Raw genomic sequence first — 18,682 nt, 5'->3', positions numbered from 1 at the left:
TACCTTTTCAGGGCTCATCTTCGTAACCAAAATTTGAAACCTACTATTCAGAGATAGCATTCTGGAAATGGCCGTACCAGGCTTAGTTATTACTAGCTGATGCCCGCAGCTTCGCCCGCGTGGATTGGTCAGATCCCCTGCAGCATCAGGATTGAGGAGTTGGAATCCAAATTTTTTATGAAACAATATCGCAAAGTTCCTCTATCGATTAAAAAAGAAATGACGCAAATCGGTTCAGAAATCTCGGAGATTTTGGTGTACATAGGTAGAAAGACACAGCTCTCTTCTTGAAAGTCGGTTAAAAAAGTAGCCTATGTTACACCCTGGTCAATCCTCTACTTGTATGTGAAAATTCCGTTAAAATCGGTTCAGCCGTTCCGAAGATTAGCCTTTTCAAACAGACAGACAGACAGACAAAAATTTTAAAAACGTGTGATTCAGTTATGGTATCGTTCAAATAACCATATGACCTTAATATGTGGTAGTTATTTCGAAATTACAGACAGACACTCCAATTTTATTTATTAGTATAGATTACAGAAAATCAAAGTGTGCTCACAGGATTTTTAAAAACCTTAATACATGCGGACGAAATTGCGGGCATCAATTACTTAATATGGGGCTTAATTCTTAATAATAGGCACTTATTTTAAAATGGATCGCAGCGTCATATTATAACATAGATGCTTTATCTATTGTGTCGTAGCAAGCAGTGAACCTATCAAAACACAAAAAATATCAAACCCATCTAGTCTTAAGCTAAGCATTAAAAACCGGCTAAATACGAGTCAGTCTCGTGCACCGAAGGGTTCCGTACCTACTGCTGAAGAATTGAAACGGTAAAAATCACTTTTGTTAACGAAACACAAAACTAACATTGTTAATAGAGGTTTAATGTTAATATAAAAAAAAAACTACATAATAATTAGAGTGTTAGTTTTTTTTGTATTTTTTTATTGGCCATAATTATGTCAGATTATTCGACTGCATAAAAATAAATAAAAATCAGTTTTAGAATGTACAGGTAAAGCCCTTTCATATGACACCTCACTCGGTATAGTTATCGTATTTTGATATTACAAACCCCCGATTTTCCCCCCTTTTATAATTAAACTAAACACTAATTGCTTAATTTAATTACTCGTCCTTCCTATCAGTAAGTACCTACGCGATAAGCGATATTAATGAATTGTTTCGTAATTGAATAGGTATGTATGAGGAAAATTTTCCTCATATATAACATACATGCCAGAATATTTTAGGGCATTATAGTGTTGCCTATATCGGTACTCTGTAGTACTTCGTTTGTCGTAACAATGTCGGGAAAATATAATCATTTTATTCTATATAATATTCAGTTTATTTTAATTGTTATAGTGGTGAGTAGAGACCTATTTAATTTATTTATTTATTATATTTATTGTAAAATGTAAATACAGTCTACAGGGTACAATTTGAACAAATGCAGAAGTTCACACTTTTCGAAGAGCCATTTTTAAAGACGTTTGCGTTATCGTTTTTTTGGTTTGTTTGGTACTGTAGTCAGTTGATATATCTAGAATAGTCCGAAAAAATTAAAAGAGAAACTCAATCACCTTTAAATATTTTTTTTTCTTATTATGAGGATACGAGGATATGAGGAGATACTACGATCTAGCCTGATAAACTTTAAAATAAGAATTAAAATCTTACCTACTTTTGACATGATAGTTGAGACCTAACTTAAACTTAAAGTGAGATCTCATTTTATACGCATTATAAACAAGTTACTAGATATAAATCAAAAATAGATAAATAAGACACGAACCTTTTTCAAAAACTAGTAAGTATCTACTAAGTACAATTTGCAGCTTTCTCGAGGTTTCAAAAATATTTTTTTTCCAGATTAAAGCCCAATTTTCACGAGTACAAGCGATAAGGCTGCCGATGTTTTCGGAAAATGGTAAGTGTAAAATATCTTCTTACCTACCGTACCTACAGTATGTAATTTGATCAGGTTTTAAAAAAATTCCTCTATTTTTATTAACATAGGGGAGGTCCCTTGAACGAGTTCATATTTTATATTATTACTTTGTACACTAATACTAATAGTGATTTTTATTGACTTACCATAATTTATTTGAAATCGTAAGTTTATGAAAAAAATTCTGTAACGGCTTTTTATGCAGAAATTGCGGTGTTATTAACGCAGGCGCTCTATATAATTATATAAAGAAATAAAGCTGCAAATCTGGTTAATTTTTTTAAAAATCAAAATGAATTTTTTATAAGTAGAATCCTGAACGTTCACAGTACTCACAAAAACGGATTTTTGCTATACGGCATGTAAAAAAACGATTTATATTATTTTAACGAGATAGATTGTGCCCGTTCTGTTTTCGGCGCGCTGCATGCCGCAATCTTTGAGATAAATATATCATTTCTACGCCATAAATAGTGTATATCTGTAAATATATATAATTTTAAATTACCACTCATATTATAAATGCGAAAGTGTGTTTGTTTATTGGTTTGTCCTTCAATCACGCCGCAACGGTACAATGGATCGAATTGATTTTTTTGTATCGATATAGTAAACAAAAACCAGCCAAGTGCGAGTCAAGCCTCACTCTTTTAGGGTCCCGTACATAATATTATGAAAATGATATTTTGGGTGTATGAAATGTTATATTTTCTTTTCCAAGCTAGAACATCGCCATAAATTTGATAGTTACTTCACTAACTATGGATGGATAAGCTACTATGGATAAAGTAGGTTGCTTTCTAATGGTGAAAGAATTATAGAAAATAGGTTCAGTAGTTTCAGTTTATTGATTATAAACAAATAAATCTTTCGTCTTTACAATATTAAGAATTTCTGATTAAAAATACAAAATGTGGATAAGTGTGTATTTAATTTTAATTTTGAAAATGTTTTCTATTATAGAGCCCGTTGTCCTTTTGTCCTGGGAAGACTATAATTCTCCAGTAGCGGCCCCGGCGATACCTGATGCTTGCAATAAATCTATCATATGTGATAACGTGAAAAACTATCCAACGAAACTCGTGGAGATCATAATGGATAAGGTATGTAGATCCCACTTTTCCTACTAATCCCTTAATATTATGAAAGCACGTGTTTGTTTGTTGGTATGTCCGGTTGGTGGCCATTCACGCTACGACAAAGCAACGGATGGACGTGATTTTTGCATGGATAAATAATTACTAGTAAATACCTGGACAGTGAGATGGCTACTTTATATCCCGGAAAATTAAAGTAATTTTTCACGAGATTTTTAAGTAAGCTAATTCCATGCGGACGAGTAGGTACTATAGTACGCGACAAGTCGAGATGGTAATCGGGGGGGGGGGGGGGGGACGCCCCCCCCCCACCCCTGTGGGATAGCGCGGATGACGTGCGATGTACGGAGAGCCCTCCCGCCTCATACCCCGATTGCCATCTCGACCTGTCACTTGCTATGCCTGTATCTGTCTGTCTTTCACAAATAATTGCTGTCGTGTCGGGTTTCCGTTCGATCGGACTATGAGAGTGAGGGAATAGAGAGTGCACCTCTGTTTGCGCACACACTTGTGCACTGTAATATCTCCCGTGCAGTGGGCACAGTCTCTACGGAGATTGGCCCCCGTAGCCGAAATTCGATCGGAGGACATTATTATTTACAACTCTATTGGTTTCTCGAGCAAAGCAGGCAGGTACGGATCATTTCTGATTTGCTCACACAGAGAAACTCCAAGCATAACTCGCTCCCATCACCCGATAATTTAACTCTGAGCTTTTTTATAAGGTCCCAGTTTAGTAAACATGCCATAATGACTTCAAAAAGAAAAGCGTGTAAGCGTGTAAGTCATGGCTTAGGTTTTCATTGTTAATACCTATTATTGTTTCCTTGTTTAATAATAAAACGCATACACTTAATCAAATGAGGAAGGTTATGGTTATGAAAAAGAAATATTGTAACTGTATTAAAATAATCAATCATATAATTTCAGCTCCGTTTGAAAAACGTCACAAGTTTCACCAATGATCAATTGTATGAGAACGAATATTCTAATCATCTCGGAGAGGTTGAACATTTGTGCGAGACTCAGAGAGAAAGGGTAAGAAAATCCATATCATATGTGTCTATAATAAATAATTAATATACCAACAACTTAATACATGGTACGATGAAACAGATGTTGCGAAATTTCAATTTGTATTAATCGGCTATATATTTTACAGATTATATTCCCACTAGCTGTAAAAGACCGCTTCAGAAAATGGCAGTTCGTTTTGAATATGCAGGGACACCGATTCCAAAGCTTTCGAGTCCATGAGTGTCTGTAAGTATATTTTAACAACCTTAATAGAAGACACTCCGTCACCCGCTCCATACAAAGTTAGTGTCGTTCTCATCTGAATATTAAACAAACAAAATTAATGTAACTTTGTAGACTTTGAAACTAATATATGTATCTGTGTTTGTAATATGCCAGATTTCCGTAAAAAAAATTCAGTTTGAAAGTGATACGGGTTCAAAGATCTGTGTGTAAATCCTTGATCTCGTTTAACTTTAAAACAAAAAATTTTAACGGAAATCTGGAAAATCACAGACACATATTAATATTAGCCATCTACGAAATTTTATTGAGTTTGATTAGCTAATATTCAAATGTGTACCAATAACTACGTTTGTTTAGAGCGTCCTACGAATAAACCCTTTTAGAAGAAACATAGACCAACTGACATAACGAATAGCTCAAATTGCTATTTAAAAACTTCGGATTTTTTCGATAGCGTAGAGGCATCGCGTAGAGGTGAGTCTACGACGTAGACTGGCCGAAAAATGTAGGTTTAGTTCACGTTGGGTGAGGCTGTAGGTAGATTACGTCAAACCTGCATGAATCTGAATGAATGAATCCATTATAATTGTAATTGTTGTGATTCGCTGAATTTGTGATATTCTGGCTGCAACAATGCAATAGTTGAGCCAAATCACTTTTTCCACGCACATGCAAACTGTGGAATCAAACAAATACTCTTCATTAGATTACAACATGGGGTTATCAAGGGGTGGACCAACAAATTCCTGAAAGACCGGCAACGTATTGGCGGTTCCTCTGGTGCTGCAAATGTTCATAGGCAGCGGTAATCAAATTCAAAATGTTTTTATTCAATTAGACTTTTACAAGTTCTTTCGAATCGTCAAAAGCATCTACCACCTACTAATCACTAAACATCAGGCCAATAGTGAGCGAATGTTGGCCAAACAGAGGTGATTGCGATCGTCACAATGTAGCTGTCATTTTAGGGCCTCCACTTACAGCCAAGTGTCTGACATTGCGAAATGTGAACTTAAATTAAGGAGAGTCACTTACATTTTCTCCTACATAGTTAATCTTAAACTTCTTTTTTTTCAGGGACATTCCACAAGCGTCTTGTTCCAAAGCTGCCTACATTAAAAACACCGACTTCAGTTTAGCATGTGAGCAACAATTTACAAAAAGAGAAATGGTATATCTAAATCTAGACAGCAAAAAGGTTCAAACAGGGTACTTTTCTGTGCCCAGCTGTTGTAAATGCCATCTAGAACCCAGGGACAGTTTTGAAACGAACGGTGTATGATCTTATCGCTAGAAATTTATTTATTACGAAAAACTCCAAGAAGAAATAGGTAATTACTTCGTAAATTGTTGAGTTAGAAAAAAGTATTATTTAGGCGACCTAATTATTATTATTGTTCTATTTCATCATTAGGATCTAGGTGTTTTCAGGAAAATTACTAATAGTAATGAAAGAGGAAGAAAAAGAGAGTTGAAAGATTAAGGGCCGGCGCACATATGGCGGAGCGCAGCGCAGAGCATTTTTCACAGTCAAAATTACTGTCCTCATTGAAATAAAATCTAAAATCAATTGTGCATCCGTGTGGATACTCGCGCATCCGCGCGCAGTCCTGCATTCTCTGGTAGAAATTCGCGTATAATGTGTCACGCGATTAGAAAACTTCGCGGGTATGCTCTGCGCAGCGCTCCGCCATTATGTGCGCCGGCCCTAAGAAAATCCCTAGAATAATAATATTTGAAAGGTTTGAAGGAATTCATTGATTAGATACAAATACCTGCTGAATAACTAACTTGTGTAGATATTATATACCTAACAGTAGTTGAATATAATATATAATAATATATAACACCCTGGTTGCTTATAAAAGTAAAGTTCCTGAAATAGACGTATTCTTGTATACCTAGTGAAGATATAAGCCAACGATTTAAGTCTATGTGCCTCTTACTTAAGTTAGCGCCCAAGCGTAACAAAGGCGCTAAAAGCCGTGCAAAATAAGACGAGTACCGATTTATTTTATAGTTCATGTGACCTAAACCCATATTATGACGCTAGTAGGTATTATTGTATTGGACTACATTTGTATAAATAATTATGTAAGTCATGGCTGAATATAAATTAGGGTTTAGTTCACGTAGTTATAGTTAAAACAGTTTCGGATTCGCTTCCTTACGTTTGTAAACCTAGTGAATAAAAGTAGATATTAATAGGTATTAATAAAAATTGCATTTAGGTATAGGTATTTCTTAATATAAATTAAAATAGATTCTTTTTCGCTTCGTTATGTTTTGAAACCTAGTGTATAAAGTTAGATAGGTATTAATAAAGATTGCATTTATAGGTATAATAATATGTTAACATAGTCAAACTTATATTTTATACTTACTATTTTTGTAAACTGGACAAATTATTTTTTATTCATATTTTAATAAACTGCCTGTTATTCTTAAACGGTGTATTGTTTTATTTATGCGCTTACAAGTTTCTCATATTATTAGGGTCAAGTACCTACCTACTGCAAAACCTTAAAAAGATGGATAGTAGGTAGCACATTACAGAGAAAGCACTACACTAAATTATCCGTGGCATGAAGTTAGTATAGCGCTCTCTGTTTCGTAATCCCATACAAAACAGAGAGAGAGCTATACTAACTCCATTCCACGGATAAGTTAATATAGTGTATAAGTTCATATCTATGTGTATAAGTGCGTGTCGGACTCGCGCACCGAGGGTTCCGTACTCGGTTATTTATTGAAATTTTGCACGATAAATTTAAGATTATGTATAAAAATAAATAAAAATCTGTTTTATTAGGGGTTAAAGTATGAAATTGCCAATTTGTACTGAAAAATATATATATTTTTTTAATTTAACATATTTATTTAATCAAAATAATTACCATTATTATCTATACATTCCTGCCATCTAATAGGAAGCTCATTTATGCCTTTGCGATGGAACTCTGGTGATCTAGATTCGACAAACTGTGTGAAAGCATTTTGCACTGCCTCCTGAGAAGAAAACTTTTTATCAAGCAGAAAATTGTCCAAATCACGAAAAAAATGGTAGTCCGTTGGAGCAAGGTCTGGCGAATACGAAGGGTGACGAATGGTTTCTAATTGCAGTTCCTGTAGAGTTAAAACGGTTTCTCGTGCTGTATGAGGTCTCGCGTTATCATGGAGCAATAATGGTGAAGATCGATTCATAAGTCGGGGCTGTTTCACTGCTAGTTTCGCTATCATTGTTCGGAGTTCGGCGTCGCTAATTCCTAAATTCCGCTAAACCATGCCGCTATAATTCCTAGATAGTTTGGCTTGGATGGGCTTCCACCATCTCTTTCAAATCATTGTTATTCACCTGTGTGGGCGGTCTTGAACGTTGTTCGTTCTTCAAATCGAAGTTTCCATCACGAAAGCGTTTAAACCAAAATCGCACAGTGCGTTCATTAGCAGTCCCCTCTCCAAACGCAACATTAATATTGCGAGCTGTTTCTGTATTCAAAAATCACACGAATTTTCGAAGTATCCATCTTTATTGTCTAAGCTGAATAAAAAAAACAACTGAAAGTTGACAATCGAATGTTGCACATTTTTTAAAAGAAGAACTACATAGGTACCGTATGAAAAAAGTTTCAATTAAAAAATCTCAAACCATGAAGGTTCTATGTCAATTCGAAGTACCTATTACAATAAAACGGCAATTTCATACTTTAACCCCTATTAGAATGTACAGTAAAGCCCTTTCATATGATATCCCACTTGGTATAAGTTTTCTTTCTTTTCTTAAATTTAAACACATTTTAATTTTTTTTTAATGGTGTAACCACAAATTCACGGTTTTCGGATTTATTCCGTTACTTGTGCTATAAGACCTACCTCATTGCTGAATTTCATGATTCTAGGTCAACGGGAAGTAATCTATAGGTTTTCTTGATAGACACGCCGGACGGACAGACAAACAGACAACAAAGTGATCATATAAGGGTTCCGTTTTTCCTTTTGAGTTACGGAACCCTAAAAAGGGTTATGCTAAGCTAGTTGCTATACCTGCGTGACTATGACGTGCTCGCGTTATCTATATTAATTAAAGCTGGAACTAACTAACTAATTTGTAATCAATATTTTACCCTTCCTTCTTCATATCCTCTTGCCACATAAATTTTCCCGTTACTATCAATTTATTTAAGCGTATTTATTTAATGGGCTGGGAAATCCTAATAGAAACATATTATAATCCTACTTACCTAGGAAACACGACTAAAATTAACTAGAAGACTAAGTTATTATTACTTCATTTTAATTAAAACGGTAGTTAATAGTGGTCGGTCTTCTATAATTCTGGAGGGCATGCACTATGAGCAATTATTAAAATATCACTTACGCTACGCAGGGTCGGCACAACATGTCTTCCTCTTCTTCTGTCATCCATCAACGTATCATCTACCCCTGATGTCTGTCTGTCCGTCCGTCCGTCCGTCCGTCCATCCGTCCGTCCGTCCGTCGTGTCTGTCAAGAAACCTATAGGGTACTTCTCGCTGACCTAGAATCATGAAAGGTAGGTAGGTAGGTCTTATAGCACAAGTACAGGAATAAATCTGAAAACTGCGAATTTGTGGTTACATCATTAAAAAAAACTTAAAATGTGTTTCAATTTTTAATAACTATAGCAAGTGGGGTATCATATGAAAGGGCTTTACCTGTACATTCTAAAACAGATTTCATTTATTTTTATGTATTGTTTTTGATTTATCGGGCAAAATGTTGGAAAAAATACCCGAGTACGGAACCTAAGTGCGCGAGTCTGACTCGCACTTGGCCGGTTTTTAATTATAACAAAATAGATGTTTGTACAATAGGCGGTCTTATCGCTAAAATTGCGATAGAGAGTTTTCGTGGTTGGGTCAGAGGTCATGACGTAAGTACTGAATTATTGCGGTTAATTAAATGTACTAACAAGCAACACGATAATAAGCTCAGCATCCCAGCATTTGAAGGATAACCATGGCTCTATTACGTGGTATTGTTGCTGTGCTCCAAATTGTAAGTTGAATTGAATTGAATTGAAAAAAATTTGCTAAACATGGGTGGCTTACAAAGGTCTTAAATAGTCCCTGCATATTTACTGAAACTTCAGCATGCAAATAGAAATAATATACTCTACAGGTGATTTGTACTATAACAATTAATAATGTAGGGCATATTATTCAATGTCGATTATTTATTATTATATTCTTCCCAGTTATTTATTGTTTTTAACCCCCGATCCAAAAAGAGGGGTGTTATAAGTTTGACGTGTGTATCTGTGTATCTGTCTGTGGCATCGTAGCTCCTAAACTAATGAACCGATTTTAATTAAGTTTTTTTTTTGAAAGGTGGCTAATCGAGAGTGTTCTTAGCTATAATCCAAGAAAATCGGTTCAGCCGTTTGAAAGTTATCAGCTCTTTTCTGGTTACTGTAACCTTTACTTGTTGGGGGTGTTATTAATTTTTAATTTACACTTGTAAAAGTAGTATTTGTGTGCTCTCGTCTGAAGAACCAAAGTAACCGACTTAACCACGGGTTGCGAAGCTGAAGTGGCAATGGGCGGGTCACATTTATTTTATAGTCCAAGGTGCTGTAAGTTTTGTTCTGCCGCTTTCCGAGCGCAGTGTTGGCAAACCACACCACTAGGACCTAGGTGAGTGAACAGACGACATCAAACGAGTCGAAGGGAGCCGCTGGATTCAGGTGGCAAGATCGTGTCATATGGAAGCCTCTACAAGAAATTAGACATTCTGCTTTTATAAGCACTTATCTTGTATGCAATTGCACTTATTTTCTTTAAAAACTTATTTTCAGCTGTTTGCACTGCAAGCGAACGCGTACGATGAATGCGAAGAAATTGGAATCTGTGAGCACGCTGATGATTACCCTACGGAGTTAGTACAAGACTTGATTAAAGAGGTAAGCCATTTTTTCTTGACTATCCATGTTTAGATGTAGCTAATAAAGGCTTCATGTTGAAAGTAAGTAGGTATTATCTGAGACGGCGGTGCGCAGGGCATCAGCCTATACCTAGTAATAATTACACCTAGTTACTCCTGATTGACGGATTCTGGACGCTGGAGGTCTTCTATTTATCTTACCTACTAAAACATTACAGTAAATTTATTATTGTCATTATCGATTTATTTTTGATATTGCGTTTCATGCTCTATAAAAATAAAAGCTCTTAACTTTCCTACCTACTTAAGCACAGAACACGAGCGACGCAAGCGCAAAATTATTTCTTTAGCCTTACGAAAACGATACATATTATACTCATAATTGCTCACAAATGAACGCGTACGCTGTACAGAAAATCGCCATCCAGATACTGAAAAGTCGCGAGCGAAGGGAACACGGTTTTTTTTCATGGTGTGTAATAAATGCTTACTAGATTTGAAGTAAACAATAAATATAAAATACGAGCGAAGTAAGCACAAATTTTTTCTTTAATTGTATAAAAATATCGAAAAGCAACGAAAGAATTTATCAAAAATGTATTTTTCCCTTTATTTTTTTTACCACCCTGGCACCCCCGAGATTTTAAGCCCGAAGCGGCACGGGCGCTCCCTTCGCCCTACGGTAGTGCCGGCCTTGGAAGCAGGACATCAGGTATATCACAAATATACCAATTAATTTCACATGGGCCACAGAGTAAGGCTATGATTATATTAGGTACATACAGAAATTCAACGAAAACCTCTAGACAGAGCAATCGTGCGGTAAGTGCGTAGTCGGGGCGTTACGTTGAATTGAGGGGTCGTGTCGCCGTGGTCATCATTTACCACGAGATCAAAGGCGTCGGATTACTGGGTCTCTATATACTGTGGTTGGGGGAATTTCTAAACACAGAGTCTAACCAGAACGCTAGCAAAAACGAAGACAGGTGATAGTATTGATGATTACCGATAAGATACCACAAAAAAATGCGAAAAAATAAAAAATCCTGTATTTTTAAAGATCACAATATATTGCAAATAAAACATCTGACTGACGCTAGAGGTCAACGAACTTTGCGTAAGTAGGCCACTCGGAGTCAATGCCGCGTCGTAGATGGGGCATTGACTAGAATTTTGCACGCTATGCATTGCGGGTTTGAAAAATACTAAATCATTAAAACTACAAGATAAGAAAAATGGTTATTGGCATTGGATTGTGTTATGTTAAGGTAGTATAATAATAACCTTATACTACCTTAACATAACCTTGGGGTGCCAGCCAGGTAACCTCCCAGTGTGCCTAGGTGCTGCTGGTCCCTTTTGGAGTCATCCGAGGGGAAGAGCAGTATTCGGGCCGGTGCACCCCGGTAACATGGCTACCCTCCCTCAGCTGGCTGACTGGCTGGCTGGCTTCCGGGGAGGGATGCGTAAATGCATTCCCCAGCGATAAAAAAAAAAGTATAATAATAACCTTAAGTTTTTGCTAGCGTTCTGGTAAACACCCTGTATAAAAGTTACACATATAATTTTATTGTTTTATACAGTCTAGTTACCTAAATAAGACTAATGAAAGGTTTTTTATTTCAGCTCAAAAGCAAAAATACTATATTCAATAAAGATGAATTTGAAATAGATCTTGGCTTCCGATTCAATGATGATATACAAGAGCTCTGTGAAATCACAAAGAAGGTAAAAAGAAGTTCCTTCCAACTTGCTTCATGCTTAATTAAAAAAACACATTTTATGGCGGCTCCACAGGCTTGCAACAAATACCAAACAACTCTATATACTGTAGTCCATGGATTAGTACATGTATACCTGAAAATGGAAAACAACAAGCACTTGCAAGCGTGTGGACGGGTGTTTGCAAAAACTTGCCAACGCTTGGCCGAGCGCTTGTCGTTCGATCCGATTGGCTGCAAGCCAAACACAAAAATACTCTGCAGTGTTTGCTATTGCTTGCTGTATGTAGCTAGCAAGCATGTGGCACATCTATGACGACGCGATTCGATTTCGATCTTTTATTGAACTTGTACTAAGTACTTTACCTATAATTTCATTATTTTTCTTGTTTGCAGCAAATGGCTCCCACGAAAGCAAAAGATGCCAAAGGAGTAATGCGTTATATTGTGAATGACAAAAATAATCCGGTACAAAAATTTAATACTGCAATTTGCAAGTAAGTCCTACGTATTTATAAACTTTGAAAACAATTTGTTTGAATCAATCGCCGGGCGCCAAAATGAAATTGCCACTCTTTTTAATTTCAGTAACTTTTTTTAACTGGTTCTGGATTCTAGCTTTTGAAAATCGCGTTGTATACATGTAATCTGTGGTCACATTATTTATTTTTCCTCGCTAGTAACAGTATACAGTCACAAGTATGCGAGTATTCCGGTATGAAATGTGTAGACATATTAAATAGTAAATTAGACAATTATGATTATTAAAAATTAAATGATTAATTAGCTGATACATCTTGTAATCATCTGATTACCTGATTACTAATACTAAGTATGTAACAATAGTTTTATTTTTCTTTTGTTCTAGTAATAGAGGATCAAAATGCAACGACTTCCTTGGATTTCTACCCAACTACAGAAGTGTTTGTATCCAGAAATCAGTACTGCGTCAAATGATTTATGTTAATGATAAAAATCAAACTGCAGTAGACTATTTCAAAGTACCCATATGCTGTTCATGTGAGCTACTTCGTACCGATTGATTGTACATAATCTAAACTGTAATAAATACAGAGAATTAGGAAGTAGGTACTTACCACTAAACTTCGTAAGAATGTACCTAGTACCTACTTGGCACTGTATTTCCTATTTCTATGAATAAATGTTAAATAATATCATCAATAAAGGTTTTCAAAATTATATGTTGTATACCTACTATGTCACTGTACCTACCTGCGTATTCTTGTTTTAGTTCTAAAACTTATTAAATCAGCCATAGTCTGCAATGTCTATGAACTTATTTTTTTATAATAGAGATTAGGTACAATATTATACTCATTGAATGAGATGATGTGAACAACTATAGAACTAACTACATAGAAGCGTGCACACCACGGAATTAATATTCCGCACGAGATTTTGATTGATTTAACTTCAAAATAGATTTTAAAATGAACCGCAACTCACTTCACCGCAGTGTGCACTCTCTCCAATAAAAGTCATATTTTATATAAAAATAAACGTTATTTGCTAGAACAAGTTAAGCGGTATGATAACGGTACCTACTATTAATATTAGTAACGGTTTGATTTTAGGTGTTAGTCTGTGATCTTCAAGCTGTCATTTGTCATTTCTGTCAAGTGTCCAGTGTTTTTACTTTTAGGGACTTCGCTCAATTTTAGGGAAATATTGGGTATTGTTGACAAGGGCTTAGGACAATTTTTTTTTTAGCTTTATGAAAGGGAAAAGGCTCAAAAGGACAGAATGAAAAAGATTTTCACTCTGCATTCGAGACTACATGATGAATACAAGCGCAATATTTTTTAAAGATATTTAACTAAGTAATCTTCACACTAAATATTATACAGCCGAAAGTCGCTGTTATGTGTGAATGTTTGTTACTCTTTCACGCAAAAACTACGGGATGAATTTTGCTGAAATTCAGAATGGAGGAAGATTAAACCCTACATTAACACATAAGGCTATTTTTAATTCCGGAAAATCAATAAGTTCCTACAGATTTTTTATAAACCTAACTATATCCACGCTAACGGAGTCGCGAGAATCAGCTAGTCATTAATTAATAATAGTAGTAGTAGTAGTAGTAGTAGTCATTAATTAGTATTAATAAATTATTCGTATGAGACTGTGGTCATAATTTGCGAACCAGGTGTTTTGTCATATTTTTTCTTTCATTATCAAAATTACGACCAGCTTTGTCACAAAGAACTCAAGATTTAGGGTCGTGAAATTATATTGAAAATGTGAAATAATGTTTTTCTTTTTAATAATAATAAGCTAGGTATTTTGAATTTTTTAGGGTAGAATAAGTATAGAACTAGGGTAAATCCAAAATCGAAAATGGAAACACCGAGTTGTCAATCAACCACAGAGTAAAGTATTGTAGGATACCACAGACCAGTTACCAATTGAACCCAACTATCAAAAAGGAGTGATCAGGAGTGATATCAAGTATCCAGGGCCGTAAAATAAATAATAAATAAACTATCAAAAAAACACTGAAAATTGAAATGCAAATGCAAATACTTAGCCTCTAAAAGAACTAAAAACAGTAAAATTGGACATAAAATGCTAATAAGTGTAAATAAGAAATATCTTTTTACGTTGTATTTCTCAATTTTACGGCCCTGTTTCGCATTGGCTCAAACAGATATGTCTTCGGGCAGTGTGGATGCCGGTAAGGAAACATACTTACAATTATTATTCTGCTTACCCCCAAGCAGCTTATCATATCAGGGTTTGCAGCAGTTCGCATCTTTTCAGAGTTCGTCTATCTAACAATAGGTACCTGGAATGTCTAAGTTCAACAATTTTGTTGGACGAACCAAGTAGGTACCTATGCTCTTACAGTAATCCTCTAAACCAGTTAGACAACAATTTGTTTTCTATTATATTGGGTTTGCTCAATCTCCTGATCTTTCCACTGCATCTAGCCACAATCCTCGTGTCTTGCTGGTTGCAGGCTCTTCCAGAAAATATTCTTTCAGTCACTAATAGCTACCTTATTCTCTTTTCATATAGCTAATCCCTATATAATGTGATGTGAGTCGCATCACCGACGAATATATGGACAAAACCCTCAATATACTGAGTGCCAGATAAGACCAAAAGGTGTCTTGGAAAACTAAGACATACATTGTTTGTGTGACAAACTCAATGTATTCATGAAAGCCTGACTCCAACTATCAATAGATTGACACAAATGGAAGGTGTAAAAGTAGGCCTTTGCCCAACACTAGGATATATCATGAGTATTAAATAAAACAAAAGAAATACTTAATAATGATAATCTTAATATTTTCTTATATCTTACCTTTTTTCCACGCCCATGCAAACTGTGGAATCAACTCCTATCAGTGGTGTTCTGACTAGGTTACAACATGGGGTTATTCAAGGGGTGGACCAACAGATTCCTGAAAAGCCAGCAACTCATTAGTGGTACCTCTGGTGCTGCAAATGTTCATGGTACATCACTGAACATCAGCTGATCCGCCTTCTCATTTGCTCGCTATTTTATTATTTTTAAAAAAATATGTAAGAAGAAAAGGATACTCACTGACTGACTGACTGATCTATCAACGTATAGCTCAAACTACTAGATATATTGGGCTGAAATTTAGTATGCAGATAGCTATTATAATGTAGACATCTGCTAAAGATTTTCGAAAATTCAACCCCTAAGAGGATAAAATAGGGGATTGAAATTTGGGAAATCCATACGAACGAAGTTTCTGGCATAAGCTAGTAATTGATATTGTTATTTTTTTTAAAATATTTTCAGATAAATATTCAGTGGCATATGTAACTGTCCCCAATAAGGATGTGGGTAAGACAATTGGGCACGGCTTAGTGAAGAATAAGTTAGCTGCTTGTGTTAACATAGTGCCTGAAGTTACATCCATTTATGAGTGGAAGGGTGAAATCAATGAAGACAGCGAGGTAATTTATTAATGATTTTAGGCTCATTTCAAGGTTTATCAGATCAATCTGTTGCTCTGTTGTGTCTTGATTGAAGGACAAACCAAAAAATTCTCGTCACACACTTTGGTATTCATATCTAAAATTTTAAAGTAATGTGTTCAAAAAACCTTTTTTACCTGACTGCAGCAAAGTCAAAAGGAAGGGTTATGATTTTAGCTGTCTATGTATGTATGCATCCAGATTGTGTGTGTTCCACGCTAGGGCCTACACTACTGGGCCGATTTTGATGAATGAGGTATCAATTGATTCATTGTAAAGGTCCGGGTGACATAGGCTATAATTAATACGAAAAAAATTGACCAAACGGATGTAACATCAAAAAAAGTGGGGGTCTCCAAAAATTTTTTTTGGTATTGTATCCAGTGGGATGTCAAATGAAAGAGGAGCAATATTCTGAGTTCATAAATCTAAATGTACAACAACATTAAAATATACCAAGCGATAGAGAAACAATTTTGCTCAAATATTTTAGCATTTATTAAGACAATTGTAGTCGGGTTTTAGTTTTCAAGTTTATTTTTTGTATTTTCCAGGCTTTACTAATGATTAAGACCCGCACATCCCAAGTTGACAAGCTAACAGAGTATGTCAGATCGGTACATCCCTATGAAGTGTGTGAGGTGATATCCCTGCCCATCAAGAACGGAAACCCGCCATATTTGAAGTGGATCGGCGATACCGTGCCTGAGAAAGATTAGAATCCTATGTAAAGTTGCTTTTAATGATATTATGCTTGTAGATAGTTATGTACAGACAGCGATCGAGATTAGTGCTATCCTGAGAAATGTTATGCTAGTGGTGCGATTGGCGAAGGTAAGCTAAGTGTAAAAAAAAAAAAAAACAAGTGATTAAAAAACCGGCCAAGTGCGAGTCAGACTCGCGCAGCGGGGGTCCGTACTGGGGTATTTTTTCCGACATTTTGCACAATACATCAAATACTATTTATTATAGGTACATAAAAATAATTAAAAATCCGTTTTAAAATGTACAGGTAAAACCCTTTGTTGTATTTGTTTGTATATTGTGTGGGTCAAATCTAGTTGAAAGGCACCCTTTAGTTTTGATGACAAAATAATTATGTATACCTATTCATTCATTGTAAATCCAATATGGCCGCCGCCACAAAATGGCGGATTACATGCTTTTTAATATTGTGCTTAATAATTAATAATTATATATATTTTTACCTACAATCATACAATATCGTTCTTTATTTATTATCTATGCTCTTACAAATAAAACTAGCTTTTGCTCGGTGCGCGAGCTGCTAAAGCAGCTCGCGTGACGTGGTAAGGTTAACTTTATTTTATAAAACCAAATTGATTTATTAAGATACATAATTCACCCCGAAAAAACCCATAAAATGACAGGCATTTCTATTTTTTGTAGAAAATGTAAGTCCGCCATCTTGGATTTAAAAATAAATGTCATTATCAAAATCAGCACCCTGGAAAACCCTGAAAACGACATCCATTTTATTTTTTGTAGATTAGGATAATAATTTAGTAGGGTGCGTGGGTGCGCGGACCACTAAAGTGGTCCGCGAGCATGCAGAGATTGTTTCACAATTAGACCTTCGGACGCTGATCATCTTTTGCCAAGAAACCACTCTTCCATCTTTTATAGCCTCCGAGATAGACACCGACGAAATTTTTACGGCGGCCATCTTGTTTTTCCAAAATTTTCCACTTTTTCTATTAATCGTTTACTATATTCTTCAAAGATAGCGAGTTTCAACGAAATCGGTTGGAAAACAAAAGAGTTGCAAAAATCATATAGGCCGCCATCTTGTTTTTCTGAAATGTCATAATTTTCCCCTACTCATATCGCGCATCCGAACATATCTCCCATACATCAATGTATCGTTTTCTGTCTCTTTCTAGGAGAATGAGGCATTCAATATTCGCCATACAAAATGTATGGAAAAAAAAATCCGCCATTTTGGATTTTTTTTCTATTCATCGAGTAGACCTTCGGATCCTGATCATCTCTTGCCAAGAAACCTCACTTCCATCTTTTATACCCTCCGAGCTGGACACCGGCGAAATTTGTATGGCGGCCATCTTTTCTTCGCCATTTTGAATTTTTTTTCAGCTTTTTGGCAATTGGATGACGTCATGAATGACATTTGCTCGAGCACCCCCCGCCTATCTTCAATACCTTAAGCGGGCCCTCCACCCGTCTCCGAAACCCTCAATCATCAGCTCTCTCCATAATTTTGGCTTACTAAGTTTTTGTTCTCTATACGACACCATCAGTGGAAAAAAAATTTTTCATACAAAATTTTACAGGAGTTTCTTAGTTGAAAATCTCGAAAATCTCCCCAAAAGTGGCAACACCGGTTGCATATCTCCATACTGCAAGCCGAGATACACAATCGATTCATACATATTGACTTTCCAAAATGTTGCCAACTGCCTCAAAAACGTGATCAAAATTTCGAAAAATTAAAAAAAATACAAAATGGCCGCCAACTCGTTTCACACAAAGATTTTACACGGTTTCATAATTTTCCTATTAACTACAGGATATACTGCTCCCGATGACGTTTCAATCTTTCCTCTCGCTCGCACCCACACGAAAGGGGATACCGTGAAAAAGACCGTGTCGAAAATCACTTTTACTTTGATAAATTCCAGTGTTGCCAGTCTCCGGTGACAAAAATACCCAAATGTCATTTGTACGAGCAAAACACATAATCACTCATACTCGGA

At 35.7% G+C, this 18,682-nt stretch overlaps 3 protein-coding genes across 3 annotated transcripts; all 3 read left to right on the top strand.

Moving 5' to 3' along the window:
• Positions 1 to 1,283: 1,283 nt before the first annotated feature.
• On the top strand, positions 1,284 to 5,807 carry LOC123867748 (protein spaetzle-like). Its single transcript, XM_045909977.1, has 6 exons — positions 1,284 to 1,379; positions 1,885 to 1,942; positions 2,927 to 3,066; positions 3,991 to 4,098; positions 4,223 to 4,323; positions 5,401 to 5,807. The coding sequence occupies exons 1-6, from the start codon at positions 1,317 to 1,319 to the stop codon at positions 5,603 to 5,605; spliced, it is 675 nt and encodes a 224-aa protein (XP_045765933.1). The 5' UTR covers positions 1,284 to 1,316; the 3' UTR covers positions 5,606 to 5,807.
• Positions 5,808 to 9,263: 3,456 nt separating this feature from the next.
• On the top strand, positions 9,264 to 13,166 carry LOC123867750 (neurotrophin 1-like). Its single transcript, XM_045909980.1, has 5 exons — positions 9,264 to 9,360; positions 10,160 to 10,264; positions 11,872 to 11,973; positions 12,363 to 12,463; positions 12,835 to 13,166. The coding sequence occupies exons 1-5, from the start codon at positions 9,322 to 9,324 to the stop codon at positions 13,007 to 13,009; spliced, it is 522 nt and encodes a 173-aa protein (XP_045765936.1). The 5' UTR covers positions 9,264 to 9,321; the 3' UTR covers positions 13,010 to 13,166.
• A 1,276-nt stretch (positions 13,167 to 14,442) lies between these two features.
• On the top strand, positions 14,443 to 17,203 carry LOC123867751 (protein CutA homolog). The gene is made up of 3 exons (XM_045909981.1): positions 14,443 to 14,664; positions 15,769 to 15,926; positions 16,502 to 17,203. The coding sequence occupies exons 1-3, from the start codon at positions 14,556 to 14,558 to the stop codon at positions 16,664 to 16,666; spliced, it is 432 nt and encodes a 143-aa protein (XP_045765937.1). The 5' UTR covers positions 14,443 to 14,555; the 3' UTR covers positions 16,667 to 17,203.
• The last annotated feature ends 1,479 nt before the right edge of the window (positions 17,204 to 18,682 follow it).

The sequence above is a fragment of the Maniola jurtina genome, chromosome 8 (assembly GCF_905333055.1).
Source record: "Maniola jurtina chromosome 8, ilManJurt1.1, whole genome shotgun sequence".
In the NCBI taxonomy this organism is placed as follows: domain Eukaryota; kingdom Metazoa; phylum Arthropoda; class Insecta; order Lepidoptera; family Nymphalidae; genus Maniola; species Maniola jurtina.
The sequence above is the reverse complement of the archived record's forward strand: the minus strand, read 5'-3'. Positions and strand labels throughout refer to the sequence as shown.